The sequence below is a fragment of the Geospiza fortis genome, unplaced genomic scaffold (assembly GCF_000277835.1).
Source record: "Geospiza fortis unplaced genomic scaffold, GeoFor_1.0 scaffold34, whole genome shotgun sequence".
In the NCBI taxonomy this organism is placed as follows: Eukaryota; Metazoa; Chordata; class Aves; order Passeriformes; family Thraupidae; genus Geospiza; species Geospiza fortis.
Window position 1 is genome coordinate 959906 of NW_005054474.1, and position 24539 is coordinate 984444.

At 42.1% G+C, this 24539-nt stretch overlaps 1 protein-coding gene across 1 annotated transcript; it reads right to left on the reverse strand.

Moving 5' to 3' along the window:
* Positions 1–2884: 2884 nt before the first annotated feature.
* LOC102044316 (meiosis-specific coiled-coil domain-containing protein MEIOC-like) lies at positions 2885–19316 on the reverse strand. The gene is made up of 8 exons (XM_005428211.3): positions 19053–19316; positions 14955–15063; positions 14555–14721; positions 12690–12791; positions 10350–12132; positions 7460–7588; positions 5876–6056; positions 2885–3126 (listed from the first exon to the last, which is right to left on the reverse strand). Exons 3-8 carry the CDS (start codon positions 14698–14700, stop codon positions 2885–2887), a joined length of 2583 nt encoding a protein of 860 aa, XP_005428268.1. The 5' UTR covers positions 14701–14721; positions 14955–15063; positions 19053–19316.
* Positions 19317–24539: the final 5223 nt, after the last annotated feature.

Sequence of the window (24539 nt, forward strand, 5' to 3'; positions counted from 1 at the left end):
GGCATTTCTTTTCTCTCTCTAAACATCAAACCTAACTCCAAACCAAAACCACCTCTTTGGTTTGAATGTAACCCAAAACCTCAATTCAGCTTTCCCTGAAGTCAGTAAAATGTGAATACAATCAGTCCCTAAAGCCACAATCAGACTTGTGCTTACTCACACCAAAAACTCAGTGCAAGACTTGCAGAATTTGCACCTTGCTGCCAAATTAAACACGAGGCAGCAAAAATGTTCTGACTGACAGAGCTGCTGCAACTCCAGGTGTTATTTTACAAAATAAAGTGGGGTTTTTTTTCCCTTAAAATGCAAAAGTGTTTGTAATAAAACAACAGAAGTGGAGCATTCTGAAATTAGGAATTGAAGACAAAACTCATTCTAAGTCTGATGCTGTCCATAACCAAGCACTTTAAAGGAAAGGGCGCTAAAAAATTATTAAAACTTAATTTTGTAAATAAAACCTTATTTTTGTTTGCAGAGCTGGAGTTTTTGTGAGGAAGAGTGAGTGAGGCCAAGTGACAGAGGAGCATTTGTAGGGCATGAGCAGGAGCACCTGACCCAGCACATGATCCAGGGGCACATTCCAGAGCCCAGAGCTCCTTCAGGAACCCAACCTGGAGCAGCTCCTGAGTGCAATTAACATAATTAACAATATGAGCTAATTGCAGTCACGTGTAACCCTTTAAAATGCCATTTTTAAACAGAAATTGGAATCAGAAGTGACCACACAGCTTTTTAACACTCTGGGAAAATGAGATTGTTAAAGGCACATTAACTATGAGCTAATTAAGATCATTAATTAACACATTAATTAAGTAGTACAATATGAACCAATTATACCCTAAACATTCACCACTACAAAACAACCCTGGCTGTGTAAACAGAAAAAAAACCCCAAGATCCAGATTCTGAAATTCTCATTTCCTGTCAGCACAGCAATGGTAAATTAATTTTAATTTGGGTAATTAAACCCCCAAATCACCCAGGAACTGAAATCCTGCAAACTCCACTTTTAAGCTGTGGAGCACAATCAGTTTCACAAATGCAGACTGAACCTTCTTAAATTAGTTTGTGCAAATAAATTCCATGTACACAGAGAGAAAACACACTAAAATAACTCTGCTACCTGTTTTTTAGGCTAAGGCTTGAAATATTCTTTTAAGTGGAATTCACTTTTTTTAAGGGGAAAAACATAATTTTGCTATACTAGTGATCTGATTTGTATCTACTTTTGTTTTTTGGTGGATTACAGTGAGGGCTGGGTAAGTTTTAGCTACAAATCTCCACGCCTCAATAGGGTTAAGGATGGCACTACTGAGACAAAATCTGCTCTAGAAACATCCACAGATCCAGAACTACACAACTGCATTTGGAACAATTCTGCAAGTACAAATGTATGTGTGAACAGTTCTGTAATTACCCACAAAAATGTCAAATTTGACACTGAACAGCATGTGACATAAAAATCTTCATTTTTGTCGTTCAAATTTTGCTTATATCCCCAACTGATTTCACTTTTAACCCAAGAACTGCTCTCCAAAGCTGTTCATTAATCTCCTGATACTCAAGAACCCTAATTATTAGTACATATGAGGAGACTGTGAAACAGTAAGACAGTTGCTAAAGCATTAAAATATTCCTAAATGCCCTAAGATCACAGCTTGGATTAATTATTCTTTACTAGTTTTCACCCTGAACAACCACACTCTGATTGTCTAAGCCACACAATGGAGACTAATTAATTAACAGCAATTAAATATATTAAACCTTCCACACCAAAAAAATAATCAGTGAAAGAGCTTTGGTAACCTAGTACTTAATTAGCTTTGTGTAAATATTTTGCAAACATCCCTCTCCCAAAACACCCCTATGTACCACATGTATATTTATATAATAATATACAGAGTTCCTGAGTAAATCATTAAATCTGATTATTCCGAAGATTTGGCAAAATATTTAACTTCATATTACTAAAATAGATTTTTAAAATAAACGTTCAGTGAAGGCATTAAAATAAATATGGAATGTGTCTGAAAAAAATTATAGTACCATGAACACATATTAGTAACAAATAATAGTTTTTTTATATGTAAGTGCATACTATGTTATATTGTTATTGGTTTTAACCCCACTGAGGAGCCAATAAATTTAATTTCTAATCCTGAGCAAGTTTTCTAACACCTGTTACTGAGCACTTCCATGCAGTTCACACTGCAAAGCTACAAAAATCCACTTTTTTAGTGGAAAAACCGAAGTGGACAATTCTATGGAAAAGCTCAGCTCACACTGGTTTTGCTGGAAACTGAACTGGCCGCACAAAACCAGCACTGAACACCGATTATTCCTGTCAAACAGAGATAACCTGTCCCAAAAAACACCACCACAGCAGCGTGGATTGCTCCTGACACAGTGATGGGGTGCAAACTACTCAGTGATCACTTTGGCTCTGGAAAGAACTACACACAGTGCAAAAAAATAATAAAACAAACCCTGAACGACTATTGAGTACCTATAAATATCCTAAGGTGTCTCATTAGCCAAAAAAAAAAAAAGATAATTGAGTTTTTCCAGACTCTGGTTGCTCAGGTCCTGGCTGGGCTCAGAGCTTTGGGTAAGCACAGGAGGAAAGCTCAGCTCTTGTCCAGCTCCTCCGAACATTAAAATTCTCAGCAGCAGACACCTGCAAGATTAAACTGCATCAGCACCACCACAAGCTGTGTCTCTCCACACCAGAATCACAGTACCACTACTGCAGCACTGATCAGGCACCTTAATTAACACTTTTTTTTTAAATTAACCCCTTCCTGACGTCCTGTGACATCCATCTCTGGGGGCTGGGCAGGACCTGAGCTCTTCCCATCCTCAGCTTTCCATTTATTATCGCCGATTATTCCAAAATCTTCCTTGCTTCCTCAGCTTTTTCACTTCCTCTGCCTTCCTGCTCCAGGCTGATTTTTTCCTGGCGGCTTGTGCTTGAAGAACGAAGCTCTTGCAGGAGAAGTTGTTGGTTTTCAGGTCCAGCAGGAGGGGATTTGGGCAGGGTCAGCTGCAGCGCGCACCAGAGCGCGGTGCGAGCTCTGCGCGTGGCTCCAGCCAGGGCTCGCAGGGCAGCTGCCAGGGCCAGCACATCTGCAACAACAGGGAAAACTCATCAGTGGGCAAGCCTGGAAAGGTTACGGCCAGGTTTTGGTTTCTCTTTCTACGATGGGGTCTCTGGCGGCGAGATGACCCTGAGGTGTTGGGAAGTCTCTTTTTCCCAGCCCCAAGATCGAAGAAGACTGAATTCCTTGGCTCTCGTTCTCAAGGTTGTTTATTCTCTGTTGCAGATAACATTCTTTCTCTGACCTGCTGAGATCTGTCCAGCCCATGGCACACTGACCGCCTGTGGGGCAGTGTTATCTTTTTATACTAAAAACGACATGTACTTTATTTACAATAATTTTACAATACCTATCACCTACGTTAGACAGTCTGTCTCTACTCTAAACCAACCCAAAAGTGCCACCATCACCCAGAAGATGGAGGACAAGAAGAACGAGAAAGACAGGACATGCCCAGATTCCTCCATCTTGCCTCTTGAACCCCCATTCTAAAAAATCCCGTAATTCTACTTCTTCATCCTGAGACAAATTCACTATCATTCTACTCAAACTCTTGTGGCTTGGAACTCCTCACACAAAGTTGGTAATTGTTTCCATGGGTTAAAATCAAAGGCACAGGTGTTTCTGACTCCGTGCCAAGGTCTCTGAGCCTCTGCCAGGGTCTCGAGTCCTCCAGGGCAGCCAGAGCAATGTCCTGGGTTCTGACATTTCTCCCTCTGTCAAGCTGGGGATTTTAGGCACTTGAGATGATAGTTTGCATTTAGACTTAGATTTTTTCTTATCTGTATTACAGTCTCACAGCAGTGAGTTCTGCAGCCTTTCATTAACAAGGCACAAAATGGCCAACTATCTCTCTCTACAAGGTCTTTTAAGGCTAAACTGTCCAATTAAGAAATGACACCTGAATTATTTTTACTTTTAACCCAATAACTGATCACTCAAAGTCCGAAATGTGGACTTTTCTGTCCAATCACACAAAACCACCCAAACCCATGGAGAAGGTGAAGGTGGAGGACCAGCCTCTGCCCTAAAACCCCCATCTTGCTTTAAACATATTACTGTATTCTAAACCCTTAAACTCTGAGTTTCCCACCCTGTGATCTCACACACTTCTATCCAAACTCCACACCCACAATCCCAGTTCTATCATTCCATTTTGGAAGCTTCTCCACAGCCTCAGGTCAAATGCAGTGTTCTCTTGGGGGTCAGTGCCTGGCAGTACAGAAAGTCTAAAACCCCCAGCATCCAGAACTCCAACACTGGAGTTAATTATTATTAATTATTAAATTATTAATTTAATAATTATTAAATTATTTTTTCAAATAAATGTGTTCAACTCACAGCCCTGAGCAAACCATGCTCAAGAAGCAGCTGAGCTGCATTGGTAACGACAGCTACAACATCTCATGTGAATTGTCTGTGCAAAAAGGATCCAAAAATGCTGCAAAAGGGTCCAAAATGCTGGTGGACACTAGGCAAACTGCTCTGCTGAGGCTGCAGGCAGTTTTTTCATTTTACAGAAAAGAGGGAACGCTGATTTTTGGATGGGTGAGTGAAAGCACAAAGATCTGCTCAAACACAGAAATGAAATCTTAAAGCAGCTCCACTGGGGATTTGTTTGCAAATCCTGCAAGGCCAGGGGTTGCAAACCTGCCCATTTCCAGCCAAAACTGCTGATACTGCAGCCTTTCAGACAGAAATGTTGATGAAATCTGGTGGACCAAGCTGCTCCTCCACTTCTCTGGGAATTCAGGAGGGGATGGGGTCTCACCAAAACCTGTGACTCAACAGGAGGGACCAGGACCTGCTGATGCCATAACTCATTGTAACAGATGACAGAGCTGTTATTTACAGTGTTGGCAATATTTAGGTGCTGTACTGGCATTAAATCTAATCATAATCGTCCACTTCACCACTATGTCCTTCTTCTCCTGCCTGGCCAAGAACCTTCCTCCTACTACTCCTGACTCACACTTGGAGTTAAAGTCACACGGAAGTTTAGGAGTTATTTTAAAAGCAACTTTGCATATAGGACTATTGTTTTAAGGGCATGACATTTTACATTCATTTTACATTTTAATTTTGGACACCTGAATCACACAAGCAAAACATTTTGCTTCTCTTTTCAGCTTATCACAAGAGCAGCTACTCCACAGCCAAAGGAACCTCACTGTCCACTTCGCTTCAGCTCTGAGTGAATTCCTCTTTTGTTCTGAGACCCAGGTATTTTCTGAAGAAAAATAATATGATCTTTAACCCCAAACCATAAACTGCCACATTTACTGCTGCTACAGGTTATCCTGGCTTTACTTCAACAGAATTTGGGAAACGTGGAATGTCATTCCTGGTGGGTTTGTGATTTTGGTAAGGTAGACAATTGTTTTGCATAACACTGGCATTTTTTTATTATTTTATAAGCTGAAGAGAAAAGAAAGTTTAGCCATACCAGGAAATAATTGTATTTGCTCAAAAACTAGCACATTTTTGCTTTTTAACCAATTTATGGTTATATAATGTCACTGGGGAGTTTTTACAGTTGTCTTCTAGTCAAGAGGAAAAAATAGCAATTTTTTAATAGTAAAAGGAAAACAACAAAAAAACCTCAATAGAACTCAAAGTAATTTAAACTCTTAAAAAGTAACAAGAGTGTATTTGCAAACTTCCTTGCTGAAGTGACAAGAATTGCTGGGTATTGCAAATTTACATTTTTATGTTGAACATACTCACAATTAAACCGCTGGAAAAGCTCTGAGGGCTGCAGGAATGGGCAGCATTACCTTTCTCGTCGTTGTAGCGCGGCCCCCCGTGCCTCTGGGGGTTTGCAGCATTCCCAATCTCATCCTTCCGACGTGCCTGGGTCACCTGAATGGCTTCCAGGTGCAGCTCCAAGGTCCTGGAGATGTTCCTGTGCAGGGGAGCACCACAAAGCCTCTCCATTCTTCCTATCAGGGCGAGCACCTGGCAGAAAACTCAAGCTATTGTTTATGTCCTTGCTTGTTGCACTTCTGTAACTTTTCTACTTTCAGACTTTACTGCTGCTCTAAGTTCTCGGCTCTATCTGCTCCTGAGGCCTGCTTTCACAATTTTCTTAAAGTCTTCTTATCTTTACTATTTCCCACAATCCCCCCACTCCCAAATTTAGTAAATCCCCTCACAAAGATCAAACAGCAACAGTACATCCCTTCTTTATACAGAAACTTCTCACCATATAAAAGAAAGATGTACTGTCCCAGTGGGGAGCAAACTAGAAGCAGACCTTTAATAGAGTCCATGTCAAAACTGATCATCCTAAAGCTATCATAGAAAACTAATAACCCTACTTAAATTAATCAATAACCTTTATCAAAGTAAAACCTAAGTACCCTTAAAAAATAGTAAAATAATAATTGCAAAAAAATCACATCGCATCCACAAACAGTCCTGTATTTATTATCCACAAAAAGACGTCTAACTCCTAGAGATCACTTCATAAACTAAAGAAAATCAAGGAAGCAATCAAAAAACATGACACCTCCTCCAACCTAGACTTCCCTCTCTCTATCAATAACTCCATGAAGCTAACCTCTGGTTAGCTTCAATTTAAAAGACTGCTTTCATAGTTTAAAAGACAACTACTTTCATCAGTTTAAAAGAATATTTTCTCAACATACCACTCCATCCAAAAAAACACCCCAAATTTCACCTTTTCAGTTCACAGAATTCACAGAATCACTGGGTTGGAAGAGACCTTAAAGACCTCAGAGCCCAACCCAAGCCCCAACACCTCAACTAAACCCTGGTGCTGAGCTCCACCGATCAGTTCTGACTATCAGTGAACTCAACCACCAGTTCCAACTATCTGCCAACGAAAACCACTACAAAACCACCAAACCCACTGAGGTTGATGAGTAAACAAACAAATCCCAGATTTGCTGATGAATAAACAAACAAATCCAGGAGAAGTGCAGGAGTACAGCCCCCACAGGCGTACCCAGGCACACTCGTGGGCCGGGTCGGCAAGCAGGTGATCCATGCGGGATGGAACTCAACCACCAGTTCCAACTATCAGCCAAAGAGAACCACTACAAAACCACCAAATCCACTAAGGCTGATGAGTAAACAAACAAATCCCAAATTTGTTGATGAATAAACAAAGAAATCCCAGGAGGAGTGCAAGGACTGCAGGCATATACGGGCATGCTGGCGGGCCTGGTCAGCGAGCAGGTGATCCACGTGGGACGCAACTCAACCACCAGTTCCAACTGCCAGCCAAAGAGAACCACTACAAAACCACCAAACCCACTAAGGCTGATGAGTAAACAATCAAATCCCAAATTTGTTGATGAATAAACAGACAAATCCCAGGAGAAGTGCAGGCGTACCTGGGCGTGCTGACGGGCCTGGTCGGCGAGCAGGCGATCCACGCGGGATGGATTCACAGGGAGCCGTGGCACCTGGCTGGGGCTGGAGATGGACTGCTCTGGGAAGTGCCTTGCAAGGTCAGCCTCAGCCTGAAAGGGAAATAATTTGTCAGTGTGATGGTTTGAAGTGAGTGCAACATGTTCAATTTGGTTTTGGTGCTGTTTGGAATTTTCAAGCGGATTAGGAGTGAGGGCCCAATCGGCTTCTGAGGACATTGGCAGAAAAACATTCACAAATATCACAGGATCCCAGAGTGGTTTGCGTTGGAATGGACCTTAAAGCACATTTTATTCCACCCCCTGCCATGAACATCTTCCACCACCCCAGGTTGCTCCAAGCCCGGTCCAACCAGGCCTGGGACATTTCCAGGGATCCAGGGGCAGCCATGGCTTCCCTGTGCACCCTGTGCCAGGCCTCAGTGCCCTCACAGGGAATAATTCCTTCCTTTTTCCATGAGGAAAACGCTAAACCATTGTTGGTTTAATCCCAAACTCCCTGGATGTGGATTTGCAACAGAATTATTTGGGGTGGGAAAGGAGCTACAACTTCCACTATCCCAGAGTGCACCAAGCCCCGTCCAACCTGGCCTGGGACACTTCCAGGGATCCAGGGGCAGCCACAGCTTCTCTACAAACCTGTGCCAGGGCCTGAGCACCCTCACAGCAAAAATTTGTTCCCAAATCTAATGTAACCCTGCCCTCTTTTGGCTTGAAGTCATTTCCCTTGACCTATCACTACATGCCCTTGTCAGAAGTCCTTCTTCAGCTTCCTTGCAGGAATATTTCTCTAATTCAGCTCTCCCTCAGAGTTCAACAGCTCTCACTGCTTCTCTCAAATGTCACATATTATGATTATTATAAAAAAAAATTTAAAAAAAACCCAAAAAACCAAAAAAAAACCCACACAGGTGATAGCAGCAGCATAAATCACATCTCAAATGCATCAGGATGAACTCACATTTCACATAAACTGACACCAGCTCTTTAAGCCTGAAGATATTTTTTCTCTAACAGAGAAAATCTTGAACACAACAGCCAAACTTCCACCGAGAAAGTGTGGCTTAGCCAGGGCCTAACACAGACAGTGACTAAACATCACCAAACTTATTTTTGGATAGGAAATTCTTCCACTTGAGTAAGAAAGACACAGCTAGCAGTAGATTCCTTATCTCATTCCTTCTCCAGGGTACCATGGATGTAAGAGAGAGGGGTCAGGTGCTGCACTCAAGGCTAAGTCCATACTGTGCATATTTCTACTAAAAGTATGTGGTGAAGTCCTTCTCTTTTTGCTTTACTTATTAATTTTTATTATATTATTACTTATTATAATTTAATTATTATTATTATTTAGTCCCTGCCCTGACCTAACATGGATTACAAGAGCTCACTCCACCTGTACTCATCATCTGAGGAGCCTGAAAGGCATCCAGAAAAAAAAATGGATGGAGAAAAGGTCATGGAATTATAAGACACCAGGTAATTAAGAATTACAGTTAATAAGCAATTAACTAAACTACATGGACATTTAATATTGCAGACAATTCCTAACTTGTGGAAATGCTTTAAATGTGAAATCCCTGGGAAAAGTGGAGTTTTTGGAAGGAGACAGGTAAGCTGTGACCCCAAAGCAGCTGCAAGGAACAGGTTTCAGAGAGCTAGAAGGGCTGAGTGATTAGACAAGGTAGAGAGAATGAAATCAAATCCCAGGGGGAGTTTCTCTCTCCTTCTCTCTCCTAAGGAATGTGGTTTGGCTGCAGGAATGGGAGCCAGGCTGTGGCTTGGAGGACTGAGAACAGTTTCTATCCTGTAACCACAAACCACCCTGAGAAACCCAGAGCAGCTCACTGGGATAAAACTGGAACATTTGGAACGGACCAGAGCAAGGGGTCAATTAAGCCCCTTTAATTAATGAGTATGAGGATAAACAACCCTCCTTTCATGATGAAATAAAAAGCAGGAGACAAAAACTATGAGTTGATCTTTGCAAAAAACTTCACGATTCCAAATCCTGCCTGAGAGCAGGAAACAAACACTGGATCAAGAACCATCCCTTTCTCACTTCCAGAGCATTCCTGGAAGGCCAGACAGGCACAGAGGAATTTTGTTTAAAGGCATCCATGAGAGAACAACACAGGCACCTCCATTCACAATTCCAAAAGTCCCCTCAGCTGATGATGGGAAGAAAAAGGGGTTTTCAGGTCAAGTCTGCTCAGACACCTTTATCCAGTGACCAGGAGGCTTCTCACACATGGGAGTAGCACCCAGTGCATTATTAGAACCAGGGATTATGGACAATTCATTTTCTGAGACCTGGCATGGAATTCAGGGATTTGACTCCTCTTGGCAAAGCTCCTCCTGCTTCTTTGGAGCACAGAGTTCTCATTCCCAAGTGCAATACCCTCATTATCAGCGAGATCCTTCCCCTGCCAACAGTTCTGGGAGTGAGTGTGAACCAGGAAAGTGACCATAATGAGAAGAGCATAAACTGGAATTCCCTTTGGGAACAAGAAAAATATTGTAGGTTTTCTCTACAGACACACAGAGGGTGCCCAGGATTAGTTACTTCATTTTCTTTCTTACTACAGCCAGAGATTTACTACAAGAAGAAAAAAACAGAAGAAAAAACAGAAGAGGAGAAAGCTGTGACTGTATCATGGACAGTAAAAACCAACCAAACAAAAAAATAAACAAAAACAAAAGAACAAAAAAAAAAAACCAAAAAAACAAAACAAAACAAAAAAAAAAACAAAAAAAAACCAAAAAACAACAAACCAAAGAAGAAACACCACAAAACTTTCTCTCTTAAAACCAGCCAAGTCTTTATCAGGAACCATTACCAGCTGTGTTTTACCTTCTTCCTCTCCTTCTCCAAAGCTCTCCACTGCTCATAACACTCCTCCAGGCGGACGTGGAGCTCGTTAGCGGGGCCACTGCAGCTCCTGGGAGGTCTGAACTTGTTAAATGGGGCTGGAAAGGCAAAGCAGGGGGCAGGGATTTCCCCAGGGAAGAGATCACTCATGAAGGGACTCAAGGGGTTGAAGTCATTGCAGTGAAAAAGATCAACGAGGTCCGAGAACGGAAACAGCGGCGGAGGGAAATTGAAAGTGTTTGCTGGTGGAAACAGTTGGTGATGAAATGGAGGAAAGCTGGGATTTTGTTTAAAATCAGACGTGAACGGGAAGGAAGGAAGCAGAGAAGGATTGATGAAATCTGACAAGCTGCCACCGCTCTGCTCGTGCTTTTTCAGAAACGCGTTGAAGGGCTGGCGGTTTGGGGCCGTAGATCCCAAACGAGGGAGCCAATTCCTTCTGCCTCTTCTGTCATCTTTACTGCCACTTTCCTGGCTCTGCCTCTTTGGGAACCTGTGGTATTTCTCAGCAGGGTCTTCACCTGCAGCCTTCTGCTGCCCAAGCCAGTCGGGCGAAAAACGAACGGGGAATTTGCGGTGCCGCCCGTCCTTGTTCACCCCGGCATCCTCCTGGGACCTTCCAAGGGGTCTCATCTGCTTCTGGCTCTCTGAGATGAAATGAGGAACCCCCAAGTGACTGGAAACTCCATTTGATGTCTGTAACCTCCCATCTTTCCTGGGAGGGAGGGTGGGAAGGAGCGGGGTGTACAAGGAGGGCTGTGTGAAAGGCTGGTGGGTGGGAGAGCCCCCAGACATGGTGGAAACCCCTGATGAGGACTGGGGGCTCGTTGCCATTTGTTTTCCATATGGAATTTCAGATGCAGCAGCTGCCAGACTGTTCCCATCCAGCCATGCACACCCCTGGTATGAGGAGTAATTCCCATTTTGCACAGTGTTTTTCACAGATGAATCATATTCACCTGCTTGAGGAGAGCTTTCCTTAGGGCCCATATTCACTTTACACTCATTACTATTATTATTTAAAGCATCCCCCAAAGTAAAGCCACAATGGCCATTTTGCACATGGCTTTCCTGGGGTTTTCTGCCTGTTCCTCCAGAAAATGAATTTTCCTTAGGGGGTGGATTGAAAAAATGAAGGGATGGATGGACAGGTGACTGCAGTTTGTGAGCAGCTGGGAAGTTCTCATATCTCTTAGAGACCAGGTGGCTGTCCTGGGCTACTTTATCCCAAGAGTTATCACCAGGCTGATTGGAAAGATCAGGGGAATACTTAGTTTGTCCTTGACCATAATTTTTCAGAGCTTTTCCTCTTTTCCAAAACTCCTTCTGGGCGCTGGGGCTTTCTTTCATCCTATTCCAAGGAGAAAAAGGGCTAAAACTGGACGCACATTTTTCATAACCTCCATTTAACCTCCCATGGTCATAAGTGCACAAATGCTGGTTCCAGCCCCCATTTGGGAAGGAAAGCCCTCCCTGGGGAGCTGTGGTGCTGTTCTGCAAGGAGGAATTGTCAGGGTTCCTCAGGGCATTGCTGGGATGAGCACGGGGAGAGAGCCAAGACTCGAGGAGCTGGAGGTCCCCCAAACCTCTGTGCAGCATCTCCACCTCAGGAGGCTCCTGCAGGGGTTCCTGCTGGCAGCTGGAGCCCAGCAGGTTGGGAAAATCCTTGGGTTGGACCCAGTGCTGAGCTGGCAGCCCTGGGAACTCCCCATTGCTGCCCACATCAGGTGCCCACACAGTGGGGAACAAACTTGATAGAGAATTCCTGGAACAGAGTTAAACCAACCTCCCATCAGGATTTACATATTTTCTCGCTTTAAAATAATTCACACATCATGTGTTACATTATTGACCAGCCATGCACAGCCCTCCTCAAAAATAGGAGGAATATTCCCACTGCAGCTGAGCAAGTGCTCTGTGAAATCTCATCACCCACACTGTTGATTCTGCACATTCAGAAATGCAGACTTTATTTGGATTTATTAAATATCTCAGATTCCACTGCATTCAGTCAACTCCCCACTGGTTAAAATTAATTATATCTTTTTTCCCCCTCTTCAAATGCTGTAAAGCTGATGGAAGATTTTTTTGAAATTGCATTTTTAAACAGTTCAGTATTGTTGTTTTGGTTTTTGTTTTTTTTTTTTACTGGCAAATGAAATCAATGAACGGAATGGAAGTAAATGAACTTCCACATCTTAAGGGGATTTGAAAGGCTGTCATTAGTCAACTCTGAAATAATTAAAAGTGTGTATCATATCTGTGTGACAATGGGCATAAAAACCAGCAGAGAAATGATAAGAACCCTCAGAACAAACTCACCAATCTGTAGCTGGCTCTGGCTTGTTTGGCTCCTCTAAAATGCTTGACACCAACCCAAACACATCAGGGCCACTGCCAGAGTAAGAAAGATTTATTGGTGCCCTGAAAAAAAAAACAAAAAAAGACCAAAGTAAAAGTTTTAAGTGGAAGTAATTTAAAGTTTTGTCCTAAACAAAACATACAAAAAGTTCAAACCTTTATTTTGGCAGTATTTTTAATTTGTTCTGAATTCAATGTATCCTCAGCATCCCTCTACAGGAATCCCTTCCTGCATTTGTGATTTCTAGAGCCCAAGTGAAGTAGAATTATTTTCCTTCTTGTTTCACCAGAGACTTTCCAAGCAGCAAAAATTTTTCCTGTCTTTCCAAGAAACAAAACTGGTTTATGGACATGCCTTCAAATCTTGATTGTCTTGCTTAGACCATAAATAAATCATGATTCTCAAAGTCTGGAGCACTCTAACTTACCTACTGCCAAATAATTCAAAAACTATTATGTTAATCTCAAAAAAAATTATATGTAATTTATATATACTTAAATGGAATCACTTTTTAATCCCCCTTTGGAGAGGTCAAAGTTTTAGTAAATATTTCTGGTAAACACCCAAGGTTTCCAACAATTTTTAAACAAACCCAACTTTTTACCTCAGGTGCAAGATTAGATTTTTATGGAGTTTTTTGTAATGACTCCTGACTCTTCCTCACAAGTTAATTACAAAGCTTTCCTTCCCTCCATCCTCATTATTTCGCTCCAATAAACTTCCCATCCCACCTGGAATCCTTTCAGGGTCCCTGAAGATCTCTGAGATTTCCTGGTCCCACTTTACCCAAACCCCCTTGGCTGCCACATAATTGCTCACTGACTTTGCTGATTAACAGAGACCATAAAATGTGGGACAAACTCGTTTAAAAAAATCACATTTTTAATCTCTTGCCACTGTGAAAATCAGTGAAAATCACACTGCTGGCTTTTCAGATCTCACCTCTAACTCAGTCCCTGATTTACCCCATGACTGCTCAGTTTCCTCTCCAAGGAACCTGGATTTAATTTAGGATGCTCAGAAGTGCAAAGACTCTTGAAAATGTTTTGTGAATGTAGAACTGATATTTGATAAGCAGATCTTTTCTGTGTTTTGGTCAAATAGAAGAGTTTTTCTTTTTTTAGGGAGACCTCAAGGAATTCTGAATATCCACAGGCTCAGAATGGGTATAGAAATGGATTAACTCTAATTCCATAACTTTTTTAGTTTTTAAAGCTACCTTGCAATAATCTAAAGGGTGCTTTAAGAAAACACTGTATATTTTAATTAGCAAATTGCCACTCCTTGCTTAAAATTAACTCTCACAGCTGACACCAAAGCTGTGTGATCTTTTATTCAAAAATAACAAAAATAAACATCACTGACACTTCCCACTGAAAACCAGCAAAACAATTAAATTTTTTTGCAATCCATTATCTTCTTTAACTGTTACCTTTCAGCCCCTTGTGAGCCAGTGGACTCCACTTTTTCCTCATCTCAGATTTTGCCTTTCTTATTAAGCAAATGATACAAAAAATGCAGTGAGGTATTAGAAATGCTCATTAAAAGGACATTTTCTCATCAGAAGCTGCTGTGTCAGTCTCTATCACCCAACTCCCTCCAAAAAAAGGCAATATTCTGTCACCATCACTTGGCTTTAGGATGGAAAAAAAAACCCCACACACCTTTTGTTCACAACCTCAGCCATAACCACCACAGAGCAAAGAAAACCTGCTGAGTTTCCAGAGATGCCTGAAACTCTCCCAAAAAATACCCAGACTTTGTTCTGTAACACAAGAATCCCAGGCACCCAGAAGCCCCAAGGCCCCAGCAGGGATGCTGATACCTTTTTTTTGGGCACTCCTGGAAGGCAGTTTGGGATCCAAAATCCTCAGCACATCCCAGCCAGTCCCTGCACAGCTGCGAGGGCTCTGGGGGTGTGGGGGGACTGGGGATTGCTCCCAGGAATGGGGAGAACAACTGGGTGTCCATGGGTTGCCTCCTGCTATTCACCTGCATGGAATAATAAAAAAATATGTTATTTAATATTAGATGTTCATCTAGTGAGCAGGAAAGGCAGCAAAGCAAAGCTTTGCTTTTGTTTCCTGAAATAAATTAATTTTTCAGCACTGCGTAACGTAACCAACAACAAAAGGATCAAGTCGAAATCATGTTCCCTCCCTTGCCTGAGATTAACCCAAATCTGTCTTCCAAAAATAAATATGCAAATATCAGAGTTGACTTACTGCACAGAAATAGGAATTCTCCACAGGTTTCACATTTTAGGCGTTGGTGTGGCACCTTCACAGCTCTGTGAGACTGGGAATGCACCTGTGCAGGGCAAACACATCCCCTCTGGAAAACAAGAGCCATCATCCCTGTTACAGCCCAAAAACCACAAAATATTCCAGTGAAGAAGGGAGGGGCATCTGGGAACTCCACAGAGCAAAATGTGGGTAAAGAAAAGGAACCCAGTCCTGCTGCAGAAAGGAATATTACAAATAAATTATTTGTTCCCAGGTTATTTATGCCAAGAAAGACTGGAGCAGATGATATTTGAGGTCTCTTCCAACCTGGAATTCTCTGAATTTAATTTACTATTAATCCTTGGCCTACTGAAAGCTGTTCCAGACTCAGATCTCCCTTCCTGGGGATTTTCTGAAAAGGTTGGACAGAAATGTTCTCTGGTCATGTGTGCTCCTGCCAAGAGCAGGGCAGAACAACCCTGCAGTGAATAAATTTATTTTAAATAAATAAATAAATAGTTTACACAGAGTTTACCAATTGCTACAAACTGATTTTGCACACCCAAACCAATCCCTATTAAATAACAGAATTAGAGGCATTAGGACCCTATGGAGGCCACAGAATTACCCTGTAAAATTCCATATAAACAGCATGGAACATATGAACAGTCTGGCAGTATTTATTTAACCAAATACTAGGTTAAATAAATACTAATATTAGGCCAAAATCCCACAAGAATTTAGCAGCAAACCCACAGCCCCTGGTCCTGTTTGGGCTAGCAGGGAACAGGAGACAGAGAGAAATTCCTGCTCCTTGGCCAGAGAATAAAATCCTTGTGCACAGATTAAAAATAGGGTCTGTAACAAATGGATTTATGTTTTATTTTCAGAGCCATTCATCACTGCTGATGGGAGCTGTGTCTAAAGCCCAGGAGAAGAGGGACTTCATGTACCCTAGATAAGGCTCAGTGCTTCCAGAACACTGGAGCCTGTCCTTCCCCCCCAGGCAAACACTAAATTCTCCTCTGGGGTTTACATAGGAACCACTAACAAGTTTGCAGGGAAAAAAAAAGGGATGGAAAATCAGAATTAAAAAGCAATTAATTAAATTTAACTCAAACTCAGAGTTAAAAAGTAATTAAATAAATGCTGCCTTTAAAAAAAAAGAGGGGGAAAAAATCAAATTATTTAGTTTATTCCCCTGCAAATCCCAGGAAAGCCACTGGTCTTAATAAATTACCTTCAAAAACAACAATAAAAAAACTACATCTAAAGCCCAGACAGGTGTTTTGGACTAATTTTTTTTTTCATTCAAACAGTGAAGGAACAGGCAAAAAAAAACTATTTACCAAAAGCAATCACTAATTCCAAAAGCCTCAAGCAGTTCTTTGGACTTAAATTCACTTCCAAAGTTGCTTCTGAGGAGAAATACATGAGCACAACTTCATCAGTAAAGTGTTAATATTTCATGTATAAATATCTATGAAAATTAAATAGCATCAAAGCTGTTAGACATTGATATTGTTGTGGTATCTGTGACAAGGAAAAAAGAGAGATTTACATCAGACATTAAGAGAAATCTGTTCCCTGTCAGGGTGGGGAGGGCCTGACACAGATTCCCAGAGCAGCTGAGGCTGCCACATCCCTGGAAGTGGCCAAGGCCAGGCTGGAGCAACCTGGGACAGTGGGAGGTGTCCCAGCCATGGCAGGGGGGGGATGTGATGATTTTTAAGGTCCCTTCCAACCCAAATCATTCTGGGATTCTGTGATCTGCAAGATCAGTGAAAGACGTGTCCAAGACATTTTTCCACACAAAGGCTTCCAGAAGGACAGCTGGAAACAGAGACCTGGAAACAGAGACCTGCACCCAGTGAAAATCCTCTCTCTTCCAGGATTCCACAGCAGGACACTCTGTTGGAGCCCTGGCTGCTGAGAATTTCAGATTTCTGTGCTGCCAGGCACTGACCCCCAAGAGAACACTGCATTGACCTGAGGCCGTGGAGAAGCTTCCAAAATGGAATGAGAGAACTGGGATTGTGGGTGCGGAGTTTGGATAGAAGTGTGTGAGATCACAGGGTGGGAAACTCAGAGTTTAAGGGTTTAGGATAGAGTAATGGATATAAAGCAAGGTGGAGGTTTTGGGGAGGAGGCTTCACCTTCCCCTTCTTCTTCCCCTTCCTTCTTCGTCTTCACCTTCACCCATCTTCACTTTTCTCCTCCTCCTTCTTCTTCTTCACCGTCTTCTCCATGGGTTTGGGTGGTTTTGTGTCATTGGATAAAAAGTCCCCATTGCAGCCATGGGTGGTTGGTTATTGGATTAAAAGTGAAAATAATTGAGGTGTCATTTCTTAATTGGATTTAAGTTGATCCTTCCAAGGCCTTGTAGAGAGAGAGATGGGGCTCCATGTTTAGTTTGTGAGAGTGCAATGCTGCAGAGCTCAGGGTTTGTGAGAGTGTGACAGAGATAAGAACTGATGAACATTTGAGTCCCAACAAAAAATACCTCACACATTTAATCCCTGCCCTGGCAGAAAAGAAGCAAAAGACTTGAGACACTCTGATGTTGCTCCTCATCACTGGAAGGGTTTTGCTGCCAGAGATTTCCTCCTCTTTAGAGGCGAGAAGAGCTTCTGGCTCATATCAGATTAAAAGTACTCTGAGAAAATATTTTATAAGCTGAAAAATAACATAACCACAGCTAAATATTGCTTCATTGTACAATCAGAAGAAACTGCTTTCACTGACACGAAATCCCACCTGACAGAGCTCTTGATTTTCAAAAAAAAAGCATTAAAATTAGCCAAAAGCCTTTTCAGAACCAGTTATCCTAAAGCTGCAGGATCTCCCTGCCCCAGAGCACTGCAAGAACGCCCCTGATAAAAACAGCACTGCAGCATTATCACATCCACACTGAGGGGATTCTGCTCTCATTTCTTGGCAGGGGAAGGACTTCCTGATTATTCCTTGGGTTTTGTTTCTTGGCAGGATAAAACAAGCACAAAAAGCACTGTTTTGTGGCTTTTTGAAGATTTTTAATAACTCCCACCTATGGATATCTTAATCTGTAGCACGCTGGGACTGCTTGACTCATTCAGGGTGCACTGCCAGGGATTCTCTGAAACCACTGGGTAAAAAAATACAGTAAAAAAAACCCCAAAAACCAGAACAAAACAAAAAAACAAAACAAACAAACAACAACAAAAAAAAAACACAAAAAAACAAAAAAAAAACCAAAAAAACCAAACCCCCCATAAATCTCTAAATTTTTTGGGGGTTTTCCAAGAAATGAACCAGCAGAAGTAAGCAGGCAAAAAATACGTAATAAACCAAATTCAGAAAAGAAAATAGGTCACTTATTCAGATCTCTTAATATCAGGGATAAAACTATAAAACTAGCAGATTACTGAAGACTTCCCTCTAAATCCTGAACTCACATCATCAAAAAGATTTGTTGCAGCAGCAAAAGGAAAGGGTCCTTTTTAGCAGCCAAAGAATCAAGAAACTTTTTCTTTCTCAGAGGAAAAGGACTGAAGTCTGTCAGACCCCTCTTAGCTGGGTCAAAATCACCTTTAAAAAGCACCTTCGAAGGAGGGGGAATAAGGTGTGTGTGGGAATAAAGGTAAACAAAATAAATTTTAAGGGGTGTGTGTGTGTATAAATAAATAATAATAATAAAAATAATAAATAAGTGAATAAATTTATGAGGTGTTTGTTCAATATATGGGTTCTTTTGCCCAATTACAATTGAGAATACTTACAGGCTCACAGGCCATTCGTTTATTTTGTTTTAACACAAGCATCTAAATATTTTATGCCAACAAAGATTTTTGGGTTTGTTTTTAATTTTTTGGGTGCATGGAAACTTCCAGCAGTTGTTCTTCAGGACTTTGTGGTGAGCCTGACAAAGACAAGAAGAGCTTGGCAGGATCTGCTGGATTTCCATGACCTCTCACACAACCAGGGAAAGCTGCTCCACCTGGGATGTAACATTCCCTCCAGGTGCTGAGGTTTTATATGAAATGGTTATTCACTACAAAACAAACACCTCAGCCCAGTTTTTATTTCTGCTGCCCTGCAAAAACTCCGTTTTGGACTCACCTGTGGCTGGCACTGCCCAGGGGTGGCACTTGGGCCGTGTCCCTGTCAGCAGCACCCAGGTTCTCTCCTCTGGAGCGAGCAGCATCGCGGGCAGGCAGGAACCGAGGCTCCTAAGGACCAACTTCTCCTGTTCAAAAGCAACAAAAAACAAAAAAAAAAAGCAGTTACCAGGTCTGTCAAAGTTGTATTTATACACCAAATTCATTCCTAGCTCCTCCAGTCCAGCCATCCCTACCCCAAGGCCAAATGGGAAAGTCCATCCTGCCAGGGAAGGGGTGATAATTCACTCGTGGGGAATTCTGGAAGGAATTTTATTGTTGTTGTCACTTTTAATGAAGGGATGGGACTATTTTCGGGCTAAGAATGATTTATTGCTCAGATAAACAGCAGTCTCAGAGGCTGTGAGATTTTAGAGGTGCAAGCCATAGCTCAAGAGTGGTCATAATTTCTTTGCTACAAGACAATATAGAACTTTCTAAACTAATAGACAGTCATCACAGGGTTTATTTTGCTTTTCTGACCCATCACCTTTACTCACTTCTCCTGCCCTGTGGATACTTTTATCCAGTGGGCTTTCGTCTCACATGCATAAATATATTTCTATTATAACTCTAAACTTTTAGCTCACTCCATACAACACCACCCTCACATTATAAACCCTTCACCATCTTATCAATACAATTTCTCACTTACTTAAGGCATATTCTTACTTACAACTACACAAACATCAATTTATGTTTTTTCTACATCAATCCAAGCTTCTTCCAAAGCTACAGATCAAATCCTTCAGTGTCTGTAGATGTTTCTGTTTTGTCAATTCCCACAGAATTAGAGACAGGACTTTTGAATTCCTTTTGATTATGTGGTTTATTTTTCTTATCTTTTATACAGATAGGAAGGGTGAGTTTGGTTTACATCTTTACTGTGTGGTTCAGAAGGTTACAAGACTCTTAGTTACAAGACTTTTAAAGGAGTTATTGACTAATAAAACACTGCTAACAAGGATATTTATGTTTTTAAATTAAATGTATGAATCTCTCAGAAATGCAAGAAACTCTCAGAACTTTGGGCCTGCGAGCCAAAGCTTAGAATTAAGCCCAGGATTTGATCTGAGACCTTGGAAAAGGCTTCCAAACTTAGGTGCTGGAAGGGAGAACGTGGATTTATAGTTTAGAGCAGAGACGTGTTAAGCTGAGAAGAGGAAAGTTTAAAGTTTTAAAGTTTGAGATATAGAAAAAATAAAAGCAGTTACAGAAGTAAACAAGGCGTTTACAACACAATACTGTAGGTTTGTGCATCATAACATGAATGGCCAAGAAAGCTTACACTGTAGCATGGGTCCATAAGATGAAATATTTAAAGATTAAATAAAAAAACAAATATCCTTGTCATAAATATCATATTGGCAGTGTTTTATTGGTCAATAACTCCTTAAAAAGTCTTGTAACTAAGGGTCTGGTGACCTTCTGAACCATGCACTGAAGATGCGAGCTGAGCTCACCCTCCCTGCCTATGTGGAAGAAAATAAACTGCACCATCAAAAACAATTTGGAGGTCCCAGCTCAGATTCCTTCCAAAATTCCCAGAAGTGAATTATCAGAGTCAGGCACTGGGGCAGGATGGCAGGGAAGTGCTGGAATCCACCACTATCATCACTGGTGGAATCATCACCAGTGCTCAAAAGGCATCTGAACACGACACGTGGGGACAGGGCTGGACTTGATCACCTGAGAGGTCTTTTCCAACCTGAACAATTCCCTGCTCCCAAGAGCATTCCAGGTGGAATGTTCTGATCCCAAAATCCTTCCAACTTTGACCCATTACAGCACAACCTCCCCGCTACAAGGGACTGCCCAGCCGTGGCTGTCCCCTGCCACACGTGTGACACTTGTCAGGACACAGCAATGTCCCAGGTGAGAGAATCAACACCCTGCACAAACCTAAGGCTTCATCTTCACTGAACTTCACTCAGAGCTTTGTGGCAGCGCAGCTTTTATGATTAAGATAAATTAGGATAAATCTCTCAGCAGTCACGTTATGATAAATTCTCCAAACCTGACAAAGCAGCTGCTCCTGTCCTAAAGGAAGGAGATGATGCCAGACTGTTGGAGCCCTGGCTGCTGAGAATTTCAGATTTCTGTGCTGCCAGGCACTGACCCCCAGGAGAACACTGCATTGACCTGAGGCTGTGGAGAAGCTTCCAAAATGGAATGAGAGAACTGGGATTGTAGCTGTGGAGTTTGGATAGAAGTGTGTGAGATCACAGGGTGGGAAACTCAGAGTTTCAGGGTTTAGAATGCAGTAATGGATATATAGCAAGATGGAGGTTTTGGGATGGAGGCTGCTCCTTCTTCTTCTCCTTCTTCGCCATAGGTTTGGGTGGTTTTGTGTCATTGGATAAAAAAGTCCCCATTGCAGGCCATGGGTTAAAAGTAAAACTAATTTATGTGTCATTTCTTAATTGGACAGTTGATCCTTCCAAGGCCTTGTAGAGAGAGAGATGGGGCTCCATGTTTAGTTTGTGAGAGTGAAGTGCTGCAGAACTCAGGGTTTGTGAGAGTGTGACAGAGATAAGAACTGATAAACATCTGAGTCCCAACAAGAAATACCATCTCACACATTTAATCCCAACCCTGGCAAAAAAAGAAGCAAAGACTCCACATCCCACTGTGCCTGATGCCCTCCATCCTGCAGCACCAAGGATTTGGCTGATCTGATGTCCAACCTGGATTTTGCTCCCAGAAATGGGATCTCACCACATCAACCTTTTATCAGCTGTTTTTCTCTCAAGGCACCCCTCACCACAGACATCATTGACCCGGTTAATCATTACCTCTGTGCCACAACCCATCTATTTGCAGCTTCAGAAGTGGATTTCACAAAGCACTCAAGAATATCCTGAAGCCCAAACAACAATCCATGGATCTCTCTAAACAGGAACCACCTGAAATCATGACAAACTCCCAAACTGCTGAAGGTGCTGCATTTGGAATTCACAACCCACGCAAGAGTCCAAGTGAAGCTTAAAATGCACAAAGGTGCTCAAAACCAGCTCTGGGTGCTGCCCCTGTGCTCCAGCCTCCTTCAGAAAAATGGATCTTCTGTCTGTGGCTGCCACAAACAGATGCTTCTTGCACTAGTGGGAAATAAAAAGGGGATTTCAGGGAGGAAATGGGGAAGGCCTGAGAACTTCCAACCGCACTACAAGCTTCAGAATCAGGTGCCAAGTTTGAGGACCCACATTTCTCTCTAACATACTTTAACTTATTTTATTTTTTTACTTATGTTATATATTTTTTACTGATTTTATATTTATATTTATCTATCTGCTTTACCAAGCTACATGGCAGAAAGGTTTTGGGGATAAGAGTTTCCAACCAGCTCCTCAATTCCACCCTTGAAAGAAGGCAGTGATACCTTTGCCAGGTGCCTCTTCCTGATCCAAAAACCCCCACCCAAACACACAGAACATTTCTGCAACATTTCTATTAAAGCTTCTAATTCATAACCTCTCCACTGACTGAAATTCTTGATTTATTTTTTTAAAAAAATAATAATTTGCCAGCAGATAGTTTAGAAACAAAGCCCTGCTCAGCCATTCTTTTAATCTATTTCAGAAAGTTACTAATATTGTTTTTAATGATAGATCTTACAGCTCTACACACTCCTAATTGTTGTCCAAGGCCACAAGTACTCTGAACACTCCAGTCCCACTGTTTCTAAGTATTTTACTCAGAAGTTTTACTCTGAAGTTTCACCTTTTTTTTTATGCAGGCTCCATGAAAATACAAGAGAATGGAATTCACCTTCACTTACAATTCCTGTCACACTCCATTATCTCCTGGTAGTCCCAGGAAACACAAGGGAATATTAAACAAACAGGCAATGAGATTTTACTGGACTTTCACTCACTTTAAAGTCAAATAATCCAAAGGCACCACAAGTGCCTGATCTGTAGATAATGCCCTGTGCTATAAAACAGGATTATTGGTACTAAAATAAACCTTTTTGTCCAGGAATATAAAATTCCAGCTGGAGTTACAAAATATTTCAATTCATTCTGACCTATCCAGTACAGTTAAAATTCCACTCAATCAAACTCTTTCCAAATATATCTTAAAGCACACAAAAATGCTGAAATTATCCATTGCTGAATGGGGAAAACCCACTCTTATTGAAGTTACAAACTGGTGTAACATGTGGAAAAATAAATAGAACTTTTTAATCAGCTGAACAGGGATCAGGACAACTGAATGCTATATAAAAGTTTGTGTCCCAATTTCATTAGACTACTCAAATTAGATATAAAGCCACTTTTCCCATTTGATTTCCTCCTCCCTTCGTGAAATTAAAGTCTTAATTAGGTGTCCTCAGGACTACAAATTGGAATAAAACACTGTCACAACATCCCTTCAAACACCTAAACTGTTTCTAAAGAGAAACAGACAAGTTCTTAATGCTTTGTTTACCTGGTTGTGAAGTTACTACACATCTCAGGGGAGAAATGACACCAAGGTTCCCAAATTTCCTATTCACTTTGAGAAAAACTTTTAAAGCCTCCTGCCAGAAGACTTTGGTGCTCAGCAGCACGAGACACTTGGAGGAATCTGGGTTTTATCAGGCACTGGTATCAAAGAACCACCTGAAAGCTCTGAGAAACCACTGAACACTATCAGGAAAGTGACTTACCACACTTTTCTTTGAACTACAACCACCTCAAGCCAATGTTACAGCACAGAAATCACTGCAACATCAGCATCACGAAATCAACATCAGCATCATCAAAACCAGCAGAAATCAGTATCCTGGGTGGTTTTCCAGATGTTCAAACCACCAGCATCTCTCTGGACACCCTGAATTATCCTCTGGGCACCCCAAGCATCCCTCCAGGCACCCCAAGTTATCCCCCCAGACACCCTGAATTATCCTTCAGGCAGCCCAAGCATCCCTGCAGGCACCCTGAATTATCCTTCAGAACACCCTGAGTTAGTTATCCCCCCCAGACATCCCGAGTTACCCTTCGGGCAGCCCAAGCATCCCTCTGGACACCCCGAATTATTCTTTGGGCAGCCCAAGCATTCCTCCGGACACCCTGAATTATCCCTCTAGACACCCGAGTTAGTTATCCTCTCCAGACATTCCAAATTATCCTTCAGGCAGCCCGAGCATCGCTCCAGTCATCCCAAGTTATCCCTCCGGACACCCCGAGCTTGTTATTCCCCGGGCAGCCCAAGCATCCCTCTGGACACCCCAAGTTTGTTATCCCCTCCGGACATTCCAAATTATCCTTCGGGCAGCCCGAACATCCCTCCAGGCACCCCAAGTTATCCCTCCGGACACCCCTAGCTTGTTATCCCCTCCGGACACCCCGAGCTTGTTAATACGCGGGCAGTCCAAGCGAGTTATCCTCTCCGGACACCCCGAGCATCCCTCCCGGTCCGGACACCCCGAGCATCCCTCCCGGAGGCGCAGAAACCTCATCACGCA